Source organism: Oreochromis aureus, linkage group 2, assembly GCF_013358895.1.
Source record: "Oreochromis aureus strain Israel breed Guangdong linkage group 2, ZZ_aureus, whole genome shotgun sequence".
NCBI lineage: Eukaryota > Metazoa > Chordata > Actinopteri > Cichliformes > Cichlidae > Oreochromis > Oreochromis aureus.
This window is the reverse complement of record NC_052943.1, coordinates 29302491-29316125: the sequence shown is the minus strand read 5'-3', so window position 1 is coordinate 29316125 and position 13635 is coordinate 29302491. Positions and strand designations below refer to the sequence as shown.

Sequence of the window (13635 nt, the reverse complement as noted above, 5' to 3'; positions counted from 1 at the left end):
ACAGTAAATATGTCAGTCCAGATGTTACCACATTATTTTATGATACTTAGAGTTAAAACAACTGAGACAGGCTGATTAAGATGATAGCTTTCAGTTCTCTCATTCATTCTCTCTCATTATATTATCTCCAGCCTTAGCAGAGGGTGGTGACACTGTTGATTTAACCCAGGGGTGGGCAATCTCAGTCCACGAGGGCCAGTGTCCCTGCAGGTTTTAGATATCACCTTGGGTCAACACACCTGAATCACATGATTAGTTTGTTACCAGGCCTCTGGAGAACTTCAGGACATGTTGAGGAGCTAATTTAGCCATTTAAATCAGCTGTGTTGGTTCAAGGACACATCTAAAACCTGCAGGGACACCGGCCCTCGTGGACTGAGATTGCCCACCCCTGATTTAACCCCAAAACATTGATTCTGTGCATCTCGATGTAGCTTTATTGGATGAGCGATGAAACGTTTCTCCCACAAAAAAAAGGTACGTCCAGATAAACAGAATCAGCTTTTTAAGATTTCCTTACCTAGATGATTGAGCATGCATCAAGACATTGATCGATTGAGGTTCATAAGTGAGTGCAAACATTTCTGGCCTCTTATCACTTAGATTTCTGAATCCAAAGAGTGAATGCATTTAAAGCAGGAAATGTACACCTAGTAATCAAAGGTTTGGTAAAGTAGCATGAGTATTGTAAAGTTTTGTAGGGTTGTGTTAAAAATCACACAAGCATCACACCAGATCTTGCATATATATAGTTCCATTTTGTACAGTACATTGTTAAAATTATAAACTGTATATTCCAGTCATCCACTTATAAGGAATTTTTGAGTAAATGGATGTCACTGATAAATCAGTGGTGATTCACCTGCAAGTGTTTTTAACAAACTTTGTTTTTTGTAGAATTCATCAGCAGCTGTGGAGAGATGAATTTGAATATCTTCTGGTTCCACTTTTCCTAACCTGGAAGCTGAGGATTGCTGATTCCTGACAAGGACACACACCTCAGCGCTTATCATGGATGTTACATCCTCCATGCAGCAATTCCAGAGAGAGAGGGAGAGCGCAACGACCACTCATTAAGATCAGCCAGAAATCTGTCCCTTTCTGGCAGCTGTGAAAACTACTAATAATAAGAACGTTTACATTCTTAGAACAATGCTGGGTCATGTATGATGTGTCATCGTATGGGAATATTACATTTTCACTTAATTCTGCTCAATTAAGTGTTTTGATCATTGATCAAATATGGCATCTTTGTGCTGTGCTGCAAGTTAAAACCCATCTCTGACTTGCTGATTCTCTAACCCAGTCAGACCTCTCAAGTAATCAGATGCAGATCTTTTAACGGTTCCCAGAATCAGATCTCAGCCTGCTGAGGGTGCTTTCAGTTACTGTGGTCTTATTCTTTGGAACAAGCTGCCTGTTGCAACCATGTCTACTTTCAAAACCTTTTTAATCTCTCACGCTTATGCCTAATAAGTTGATGCATATTTGGTCTATATTGCCCCTCTATTGAGTGACTTTGGCCTTGTTGCCAAACATGGACCACATGTTAGCCCTTGCTGGTTCTTGTGTGGCACCCTTGTACGCTGCTAGCTCTTGTTTGACTTCTATTGGACCCTGTCTCTTTGCCCTTGTTGACTCCTTTCTGTCAGAAACAGACTTTGTAAAAGGGAAGTCAGATAACCGATGAATGACAGAAAAGTGAACTGATTTTGTAATTGAATAGCTGCCTCTCACACCGATGCTTCACGCATTGATACATCCAATCAGTAGTAATGATTGTGCTCTGATCACACAGGCATTTGTGTTTCTGCTCGTTTCCACATGTCCCAGGTCTGGTTTGTGGGTGGTTGTCTCTCAGAGACCAGAACATGCTGTTAAAATGATCTTTTTTCATGACTGAACATCAACATCAGCTGCAAGCTGTTCAATGAGTGTTTCCCATCAAAATCAAATTTCAGACACAAACACAAAGCAAACTCATAGTGATTCGAAATCAAGTCAGTAATAAGTCACCAATATCATTAGTGTAACTTTTATCAGCTTCAGTTCAACTTGAAACTTTGGAAACGGGGATGACGAGCTCTTCTACAAACGTGCTCTCCCTGTCTGACTTCATTAAATTACCAGCCTTTTATTTAGTTAGTGACAGCAGCAGGTGATGCAGGACAGCTGCTGCTCACAGCAGGGCACCACGCGGAGCACGCACAGGAAACCAACCGAACGAAGGTGGAAAAGTTGTCTAACTCAAACCTTTCAGCTCTGTGCAGAAACACGAACGTCTGAGAACATCTGACCCAAGATAACTGAGTCACATGACCCTCAGGTGATGGGGAATTTCAGCAATCACGGCATGAACTTGTTTGTTTTAGACTTATAAGTTCATAAGTTGGTAAAATGTTTCCAGCACCACACATAAATCCATCCACCCATTTTCCTCTGCTTGTCCAAAGTGCCAGAAGATTAAGCACAGTGTACCACATGTTCTTTTCCCAAGCGTTGTTCCTCCACCTCCTGTTCCAAGGTGCTGCCTGGTCTGCCGAGAAATATAATCTCTTCACAGATTCCTGGTTTACCCCTGAATTTCCTCACAGTTGGATGCACCTGGAAAACCTACAAAAGGATTCCTGAAACACTTCAACTTTTCCCTTTTGACACAAAGCAGCAGTGGCTCTACTCCGCATTCCTTTGTCCAAGCTCATGAGCCCTTCTCCAAGTCTGAGTATTACAGCAAGAGACGTGGAAACCTAATTTCAAAATAAAGACCAACTTCGAGTGAATTTACCTTCAACATTAACAGACACGTTAAATACATAATAACAAATATCATTTAGTCTTGTTCCACACTCTAGATCCAAATGACAGACCCTTGTACTCTAGTAGGACCCTGTCAATATCAAGGCCATTTTGCTTTGGATTTCAAAGTAAAAGATATCTGATGTGTGCGTGTGTGTGTGTGTGTGTGTGTGTGTGTGTGTGTATGTAAATGATGGCGCGAATGTGTGTACTTCTATGAACATCAACTTGATGTTTCTTAAAATGATAACTTATTAATTCAAATCTAAAACAAGTTTGTTCTGTGAAAAACTAAAATCAACACCAGAGATGGTTAAAATAATTTTATGAAAAAGTGAATTCCACACCAGCTACAGGAATAAATAACAAAAAGGAGAAACATATACAAAACAAAAAAAGGCACACATAAAAAAACAGGTCACAGAGCATTTTCTACCCACAGTTTGAACTGAATAACAAATAACATGTATTTATTCAACAACAGAACAGAAAACAAAATGTAAGAACTTTTATTGATGTTAACTTGAAGTATCTGTATTTTTTTTTGTTTTAAAACGATTCAAGGTTATCGATATACATTACTCCTGAAACAACGGGATGGTTAACTGTCAGTTGTTAAAGAAGTGAACATTATCGACATTAGTACTGACAGTGACATTTCTTGCGACATTATCAGTTTTTTCTTTTGTGATGTTTTGTCTCCTTTGGGTCCACTGTTTTTCTGCTAGTGACAGGAGTGTCCTGGCAAAACCTCAGTTCTACACCTGCCGACTGCGAGTACAGGTCGATGAGGTTCTCTACAAAATTACAAATCCTTTCTGTGGTTGCGTAGTCTGTGTTAACAGACCGCAAGTGCTGCCACTGCTCCTGTGTTTAGCAATTGCTCCAGGAGTGGCCTCACATCATTTGCTGTGACATAACTCCTGACACTGTCTGGAGTACGCCTAGCTGTGTTATTGCCCATTGTGTTTGAATATGTATTTGTTTCCTGAGAATTTACTTTCTCTTTGTTACAGCGTTTGAAAATCCGTTCATAGACATAAGAGTTCGGCTGAGTACACGGGCCTCTAAATAAACTCGGGTGTGACGTCATCTCCTTTGAAGTTTAAAGCTTTTTTTTCCTTTATTTTGTGTTCTTTTCCCTTCTTTATTATTGTGGTCATGATTATTATTTGATTAGAACTCGTCTGGGCTTGAGTACTGCACTAATAATATTCATAACTATTCTTTTTTTCCTATTACAGCTGTTTCTGGTTCAGTCGCTGATGGAAGAAAAAATCAGATTCATGTGAAAAATCAATGTTTTTTTTTAATTTAAAGTGGTGTGTTATGGTCGTATTAACATATCATAACTGTCATTTTACTTCTGTTTTACATTAAAAACATGATCTGAATAATAACCACAGAACCGCGTTAACACGTCACGCTCAGTTTAACTATCAGAGTGACGTGTGTCCACTGAAGCTGAATCACATCAGTTTTACAAACTTGATGCTTCCTGCTGCGAGCTCATCTTCTTCTGCACGTTGTGTTTTTATGTATTTGATAACGAATTTTCGATACTTTGTATTCTGTCCTACAGCGACATCTACAGGTGATGTTGCAGATCAGAAGAATCAGAATCAGAATCGTGTTTATTGTGCCGACACATACAAGGAATTTGGTTCCAGTAGATCAGGGGTGGGCAATTCCAGGCCCCGAGGGCCGGTGTCCCTGCAGGTTTTAGATCTCACCTTGGGTCAACACACCTGAATCACATGATTAGTTCGTTACCAGGCCTCTGGAGAACATCAGGACATGTTGAGGAGATAATTTAGCCATTTAAATCAGCTGTGTTGGTTCAAGGACACATGTAAAACCTGCAGGGACACCGGCCCTCGGTGCCCACCCCTGCAGTAGATGGTGGCTCTCAAGCACAGCAATGTAAATCACACACACACACACACACACACACACACACACACACACACACACACACACACACACACACACACACACACACACACGTGTCTATATATACATTACACATGCATACACAAAGCTGTGTAAACCAACTATAAATAACTAATCTAAACTTATATACATAAAATACAGAAATGAAATGAGGTGGAATGAATACTACAGAATGTACATAAGGTGCAGTTGTAGTCTGGCAGTGGGAGCAGTGTGACAGGTCAACTGTTTAGAAGGGAGATGGCGAGGGGAAAGAAACTGTTCCTGTGTCGGGTGGTCCTGGTCTGCAGGCTTCTGTACCGTCTGCCAGAGGGCAGCAGATCAAAAAGTCTGTGTCCAGGGTGTGAGGGGTCTGTGATGATTTTCCCTGCCCGTTTCCTGGTTCTTGAGAGGTACAGATCCTGGATGGAGGGCAGGGGGGCGCCGATGATCCTTTCTGCTGCCCGTACAGTCTGCTGCAGTCTGCTCCTGTCCTGTTTAGTGGCTGCACCATACCAGACTGTGATGGAGGAGCACAGGACAGACTCAATGACTGCAGTGTAGAACTGGATCAGCAGCTCCTGTAGACTGTACTTCACCAGTTGTCTCAGGAAGTACATCCTCTGCTGGGTCTTTTTGAGGATGGAGTTGATGTTGGTCTCCCACTTCAGGTCCTGGGAGATGGTGGTACCCAGGAACTTGAAGATCTTCACAGTCGACACAGGGCTGTCTGATATGGTAAGGGGGGGCAGAGTTGAGGGATGTTTCCTGAAGTCCACTGTCATTGCTACAGTTTTACAGAATGTAATTTATTTTCATGCTGTATAAAAATGATTTTGCTGTTACCACAGAAAGAATATTGTAGTGTTTTTGGTTTTGCGTTGAAAACGATTCTGCTGATTATCATTTATTTATTTTCCACAGTAATAACTTCTTTAAACACTGTGCTCAGAATCAATCAACTGTGACACACATACCAGGTCAGGTACATGAGTGTGAGACTCCACCTCTGCTCTCCCCTCCTGTTTCTGCATCATCTCTCTGTGTTTGGATGTTTTTATATGTAAAATAAAAAAAAATTGTTGCTGCTTTTGAACAGACTTTGTCAAAAATACTTTGAAAAAATAGTCAACTTGTTCATTTGGATGTATTTCACTGCACAAAACCAGAGCCCACAGTTTTGAGTGTGGCTCTTTTAATGTGACTACATCACCAAAACAACTGACTGAGCCTGTCTTTTTCCAGTAACGTGCTCTTAGACTGTTACATAGTCTGTTTCATACATTCAGTCATACTAGCACCTCCACAGTGAGATGTACAGGGCCAATGAGAGAACAAACACAACTTTTTTTTTTTTTTTTTTAATCCAAATTTCACTCTGACATCTGAGCACTATTGAATTTCCACAGCAGTGTTTAATTCCTGGTTTAAACCCCCCACAAAGGTTGGATGTGATGGATGGTTTCAATACTGTTAGCTTTCCAGTGGATTGAAGATGCAAGACCGCTGAGATCTGTGATATGATCAGATTCTAGCTCATCATTGGCTAGTTTGCAAGACAGTCACTCAGATTGCAGACCTGATGTTCTGATAGAGATTCAGCAAACAGTTGTACAGAGTTACTATGGTGGGGCTTATGGTCACTTTCTTATGGGTACAACCGCATCATGGAGTTAAGGGAAATGATAAGGGCAGATAGGACAGCAAAGAAAGCTACAAAGACACTTTTGGTGGATCTGGTTATCAGTACTTGTAGGAGATTAAGAGCAAAATACAGCACAAAATGAGAGAAAGGTGGTAAAAGCAAAGGGAGGAAGAGAGGAAAAGGCAAAAAATCTAAAGGAAGACAGGCGAAATGAGAAGCACAGGAAGGAACAGGAGAGAGTAGACGATTATATCCCGACTCAGATTTGGGCACGCTGGTTTGAATAGTATGTTGTTTTTAATAGGAAAACATCGTACAGTAAGTGTGACTGCAATAGAGAAGAAGAAATAATAGAGCATGTTTCAGTGCACTGTCAGAAATATGATGCTGAAAGAAGACAACTGATCGAAAAGCTCGCTGATATGAAAGTGAAACTGGACTTGGTTGATTTATTTTGTAAGAACTCGAGAAGTTAAAGTTATCAGGCCATATTTAATTTTTTAAGGCAGACTCATTTGTTTGCGAGGATTTAAATTTTTTATTTAATTTTTTACATTTCGGTCCGCACTCCACACCGGGTAGTGGCGGTAATGCACCATTTTGCTGTTTGGCAACCGCCAATACACAATATAAAGAAGAAGACGCACTTTTTCGTCACGTGACTGCGGTCAGCGCGATCGTAAACAGGGAAGTGCCGCAAGGTATAAACCGTCGACGCTCGGTTTAACGGCACTGTGGAACTGTGGCACAAACGTGAGGATGGACAAACGTGTGGCGGTAACGGTGCTCGTAGCTGCCGCTTTAGCTCAGGTGAGCTGCGGCTCCTTCGGGTGGAAGAAGGTCAGGAGCGCACAGGTGAGCCAAATCCCATCGGGTACCAAAGCCTCTGTTCAGGGTTTATATCCATTACTCTGTGCGGGTTTTATTTATCCACACCGAAGCTCCCACTATGCTGTTTTAGGGGAGCTCACGCACTAAACGTGGACGGTTCGTCCGTGAAACCTGCCGAAGTCGTCGTAGAGCCTCAAAACTGCGCGTGCGTGTGGGGGCTCGGCGAGGTCCAGGGTTGTGACTGTCGAGCTGTAACAGCTCTTCTAAACTAAACCCGGAAACAAAAAAAACTGAGCTGAAGAGAGTGGAGCCACAATGGCAACAATAGAGGAGAAAAATAAACGAAAAGGAAAAAACTACAATATCCAAGAAACAAACATGGAAGTCATGAATCTAATGAGGCTTTGATTGGCTGTGGGGAGGTGATTGATTTTTTTTTTTTTTTTTTGACAGAACAGGAAACTTACCTGTCAGGTACTAACATAGAATATTTTTTAAAATGGCCAAAAAAGAGTGACGTTTGTCTGGTAAACACAGGTTGGAGTGCAGGACTGAGGAGCCCTAATCTGCTGGTTTAGCTCCATCTAAAATATGTAATCATGTCAGTAATGCTTCATTTGCTGCTTGGCGTTTGTGAGTTTTTGAATGTCGTCTGTCCTGCAGGTGTACGTGTTTCCTGCTGGATTGAATCTGTTTGTGAGTCACTGTGCAGCCACATTGGCCTAATTTCAGTGGATTTAATATGATTTTGTGTGTTTAAGACAGCATGTAGTCACATAGTTAATTCACAATTATGTACTGAAGTAGGACGAAAATCAAGAGAATGTGTTTATAGATACCGCAGCAATGGTGTGTTTGTATTATTTTATGTGAGATGTATGACGGTTTTTTAGGCTGGTTTCCTTTAATATATCTCTGATCGAGATAAAAACATTAACAGCAGCTCGTCTTGTTAATGTGTCTTATTAAGAAATATGAAACTTTACATTTCAGTCAGATTCAGTTCTGTATCTGTTTGTGTCTCATATTTTCTGAAGCAGTCATGTTTTATTATATTATGTTTTATTATATCTTATTATATCTTCTGTCTGGTCCAATTTCACATGACAGCAGTAAAGCTGGTTTAAGCAGCATTTTCTTAAACGAGCTCAAAAATACTAAAATGAATAAAAGAAACAAATGTGCACACCTGTAAATAATGAATGATGAGAAATGGTTCACGTGTGTGTGTGTGTGTGTGTGTGTGTGTGTGTGTGTGTGTGTGTGTGTGTGTGAGAGAGAGGTCATTGCTTTGTGAACAGTATCTGTCGGTGTTTAGAGCAGGTGTGTTTGGACTGCTTCACTCAGCTTTCAGGTCTGAACAAGTTGATTTTCTGGGAGTACGGAAATGCAGGAAACGCTCTTACCGTGATGGGAAATATCTGAGGTTTAAACATTGTTTTATGCATTTTGCAGGTTTCGGGTTTCGACTGGAAGAACTGCGGACCGCCTGATGTTCCAGCTGTGCTGAAGACCCTCACCATGTCTCCAGATCCAATCCCCATCCCAGGTGATCTGACAGCCTCCGCTTCTGGGTCCACGGCTGTTGAACTCAGCGCTCCTCTGTCTGTGAGTACGCTTATGTATGACAGTGACATGAGGATGCTTTAAGTACAGTTTCACAAAGAGTTTTTATTTATGACTAAAGGAGCAGATTTTAAAGGAAGCAGTAGGGTACTTTATGTTAGTTTTAGCACTATGTAGCACTTCCCTTTCAGCGCAGCCACAATGAACAAAGGGCTTAAATGGCTCCCAGTTTGAAATGGTTTTTGTTTCATTTTGTCATTAGAGCGAGCTGCATTCAGCACATTTCACATACTCGCAAGTTCCAAACACACACAGGCAAATTAGCTGAGATGGAGCCTTTGTCAGCTGTCATCAGGTGAGGGGTGGGCTACACCCTGGGCAGGTGGTCAAACACAAACGAGTATCTCAAGGTTAAAATGTGCTGATGAGTCTCCTAGTCATCAGAAAACTGTGCATAATAGTGTTGATAACTCTTTGTATTTTGTAGGCCAAAATAGAGGATACTTTGTTCATGCTTGACTGAGGTGAATAACTTGATGGATTTTAATTAATGAGTGGGTTATTGTTGGGTTCATCTGTTGAATATATATAAACTTAGAGCTGATGGAAACAGACAAAATTCTTTCTCTTAATTCCTTTAGTTAAGTATTTAAATGTTAGGAAAAACCAGACCAGTTTAAAGCAGTGTTATCCTCCACAGGGTTAACTTGAGTAACAGGCACAAGGTTACTCAACAGTGGTTTAACTGTCTGGTGTAATATTCTGACCACAGCCACGGTCAGATTATTATTTGGCAAAGCAAAAAGTCGTCTTGTCTGGATCTGCTGCTGATCCTCATGAGCTTCATGCAAGCTAAAAACCAGCTTTCAGGTTTAGATGTTCCAAACTGTCTGTCAGAATCCTACAAAGTCCCAATGAAGTGTGCCTATCCCTAAATCGAGTACAGTTATTGAGTTTAGTTAGACCTCAGCCCTGAGGAAACGGCTCCTCGTTTTATTGTTTCATTGCCCACATGTACTTCACTTTGACAGTTAAAGTTCCCAAAAAGTGGAACAATAAAAAAAAAGTTTATGTGGAGTGAAAGGGGCTTGGTTTTAGTCACTTGTGAGATAGATAAAATTTATTTTGAACATAGAATAACTGAAATGACAAGAGAAAAAAAGAAACTTTTAAGCAAACTTAAAAAACATCAAGTTTTCATGTATATATCTATGTCTACAGAATGTGTGCGGAACTTGTGATGTAGTCTTGAAGCAGTTGATTAGTCTTTAATCTTGGAAAATGAAATTAAACTAAGAATGTTGTTTGGGTCACGTGGTACACTGAAAACAGAAGCTTGTCTGTGAAACATGGTCACATGCTCCAAATAAAGAACTGGAAATGGTCCAGAAGAGAGATGAATGAGCTAACGTCATCAGAATGAGGAGACAGAAATATTAGAAAGGTAATATTACTTAATATATTTCAACTTTACTAAGAAGCACGCATGAAAACCACTTCCTGTTTCCAATCTGTGTTTGATACAGAGGAATAAAAATATGGTCAGGTTTGCCAAGATATATAAAGCATTTAGAAGAAACACCTGATGGCACAGAGCAGTCAGGTTTTATTGGATTTCTTTCATTCCTCAGTTGGTTTATTTGTACACATGTTAACCAAATAAATAACTAATAGTCAACCAATCGCCTCCTGTGAGGCCTACACACGGACCCCCCCCGGATCAGGGCTGACATTTACTTTTACAGGTTTAAGATTTTTACATTTAAAACATGCAGCAAACTAGACACGGTTATATTCTAATGTTTAACAAGAATATTAAAAACTGCAGTGTATGATTGATGCACTAAAGTCAGTAATCACATTACAGTTACAATTATGTCGTTACTTGTGTGACCAAAGTTCTTCAGTTACCTGCACCTGCCGACAGGGAGACAAAACACCACCAACCACGTTGTTTTCTTCATGCATACGTCGCTACGATCAGCTGATTTCAGTTTGTGTGCAGGGAGGACGACGATGGTGGACGTTATTTTTATTTTTATCACATGAAAGGACAAGAGCGTGACGGTAAAATTCAAACTGTGTGAAGCATAAAAGCATATACCGCTGACGCAGACACACAGCGTTCTAACACAAAGACAACCCACAGCTACACCTGATCTTCAGCAGGTAACAGTGATCCTGTTACAGTGTGAGCAGTCTGTTTCTAAAGTAGAATCGCCATGACGATCGCTTTGAAGTCTGCCATTTTTCATCTTTGCTCCGTGTTCATATTTGAAAGCTAAGATTTTTATTGTTTATTGGTGATTATGTCACAGTTTATTACAGAGCAGCTTGAAGGTAATGCAACGAGTAGTGTAACATGATGTAGTAGTGATGGTGACGGTGTGTTTAAGGATGTGAGAGGCACTTGGGAGGTTTTTGGGGTTTTGTTTTTTTTTTCAGCTGTAAAGCTGCAATCATGCGTCTGAAGTGGGAAAAGAAACTTTATCACTCAGCAGAACTTGTTCTTTGTCACATGTGCAGTGGTAAGTGTGAACTGTAAAACTCTGATTATTATCCTCTTCAAGGTGTCCTCAAAGTTCTTTTAGAGTTCTTGGATTTACTGCAGTGAGTAATAAACCTGAGGTGATTGTGGTGATGAGGAGTTTTATTCTACCTTCACCAAATCAAAGGTCACTGCATCATGTTTGGCTGCTTTTAGTTTTTACGTTTGCTTCATCCTGCTGATGTTTTTCTTTATTTTATCTTATTTTTATGATACTTTTTGTAAAACTGAAAATAATTCTGACATGTTTATGTGGCTGTTGTTACGTGTTGTTCACACTAATGAAGGAACTTGCTATGTGGAGAGCTGAGGAAACTGGGAGTTTCAAAAATCTGCAGATACTGAGGCAATAATCTGAAGCTTCCTGCAGATTTGTAGATTTAAATTAAAAACCAAATACCCACTACTTGCACATTAGCTGTGATAAAGGCATATGGGAGTATGTCGGGTATCACCGTTTCCTCTCAACAGGGTTCAGTTTGCGGCACGGCGCTGGTGAAGCTGCAGCATTTCTAACACGCGCGCTGCTGTTTCTCTGTCTGCTCTCAATCTTTAGCTAAATGTGACTCTGGAGAAGGAGGTGGCAGGTTTCTGGGTGAAGGTGCCCTGTCTGGATGAGGTGGGCAGTTGTCACTATCAGGACGCCTGCGATATTCTGAGCCAGCTGATCCCGCCCGGCCAGGACTGTCCTGAACCGCTGCACACCTACGGCCTACCCTGCCACTGCCCCTTCAAAGCTGTAAGTCTTTGATTTCAAATCACATCACTTCTCAGTAGCTGGGATTGAAACGTGTAGAAAACCATTTAGGGATTAAACATGAGCCCTGAGCTCTGTGATCTTTAAACATGATGAAACAGCAGGACTCTCCCTCTCTGTTCTCAGGGCTCGTACACGTTGCCACAGTCAGACTTCTACCTGCCCAACGTCGATCTGCCCTACTGGCTGACTAACGGGGACTACCGGATTCAGGGGGTCCTCGGCAGTCAGGGCAAAGAGCTGGGCTGCCTCAAAATCACGCTCTCCATCCACTCAGACTGAGCCGTCAGCCGGAGCCTCGTGGTTTTAAAACTGGGAAATGAAAAAAAGTTTTCACCAATTAGGGAGGGGAGATAATCAGAAGAAACGACAACAAAAACAGGTTTTACGGGATGAAATGCGCAGAACATGAGCTCCTGCTGGAATGCACGAGAGCAGGCGCAGTGATTCAGTGAAACATTCTCTTTAGGAGTTACAGGTTTTCTCCACGTTAAGATGCATCCAAGCTGCTCTTCTTTCACTCTGTATGAACACAAACTGCATCACTGTATGTGCTGGACCCCTTATCGTGCTTTTTAACAATTGAGAACGAATCGAGAATGATTTTACAGGAGCTGAAATTTTATTAAAACTACTTTTAATTGCTGGAAAAGCTACTGAAGTTCCTGGTGTTCATCACCTTTTTATAGTTTTCATCTCCTGCAGTAACAGAAAAACTAATTAGCAAAAAGGCAAAGCCTTTATGTCTAAATATGACTTTATTATTATCACAGTTATGAAATGACCTGCTCACATGAAGGGAAATGGATTTAAACATGGATGACAGAGATGCATAAATATGCATAAATAAATCCACATGAATGCTCTTAATGAATTGATAGAAACCAATCTCTTCTTTAGTTTTGCATTAAGCTCCACTTGAGTCTAAACCTTCAGTTATTCGAACATTCCCACACTTCAGTCAGTCCCCAAAGGTCTGACTGGTTTCATGTTTCCTGAGGAACTAAACCTGTCAGCATTAACATAAAGAATAACCACTGGAGCGCTTGCTCCTGTAATAATAAAGACTGTAAGATGAAGGGGATGGCTGTCTGTTTATGATTTCTTCATAATTCAGCCTTCAGCGGTCCCCATGACAAAACTTGGAACAAAATGATGTTGCAGCTCACTGAATTTTAGTTCTACCGTCTAAAATCCTGCTAACATTTGTCTAATTTATTTCTTATTTTTAAACATTCTCTGTGCTTTTTTTTTTTTTTTTTTTTTTTTTTTTTGATAATGTCACGTGTCTTATTTTAACTGGGAGCCAGTTTTGACTGTTCAGTTATTGTGAATGACCTGATTATTATTATTATTATTATTAGTATTAGTATTATTATTGTTGTTATCATAACTTTTTTTTTTTTTTAAACTCTGTGTTGTTGCTAAGTGCCTGATTCATTCTTTCTTTGATTCGTGTAAATCAGAGTTCAGATTTTTCTTGTGTGATGATCACAGAAAAATGTTGCTGTTATACATTTAACTGATTCAATGCAGTTTTGAATAAACTTTATCACATAA

At 40.4% G+C, this 13635-nt stretch overlaps 1 protein-coding gene across 1 annotated transcript; it reads left to right on the top strand.

Moving 5' to 3' along the window:
- Positions 1-7035: 7035 nt before the first annotated feature.
- On the top strand, positions 7036-13635 carry gm2a (GM2 ganglioside activator). The gene is made up of 4 exons (XM_031751751.2): positions 7036-7228; positions 8660-8812; positions 11875-12057; positions 12202-13635. Exons 1-4 carry the CDS (start codon positions 7133-7135, stop codon positions 12355-12357), a joined length of 588 nt encoding a protein of 195 aa, XP_031607611.1. The 5' UTR covers positions 7036-7132; the 3' UTR covers positions 12358-13635.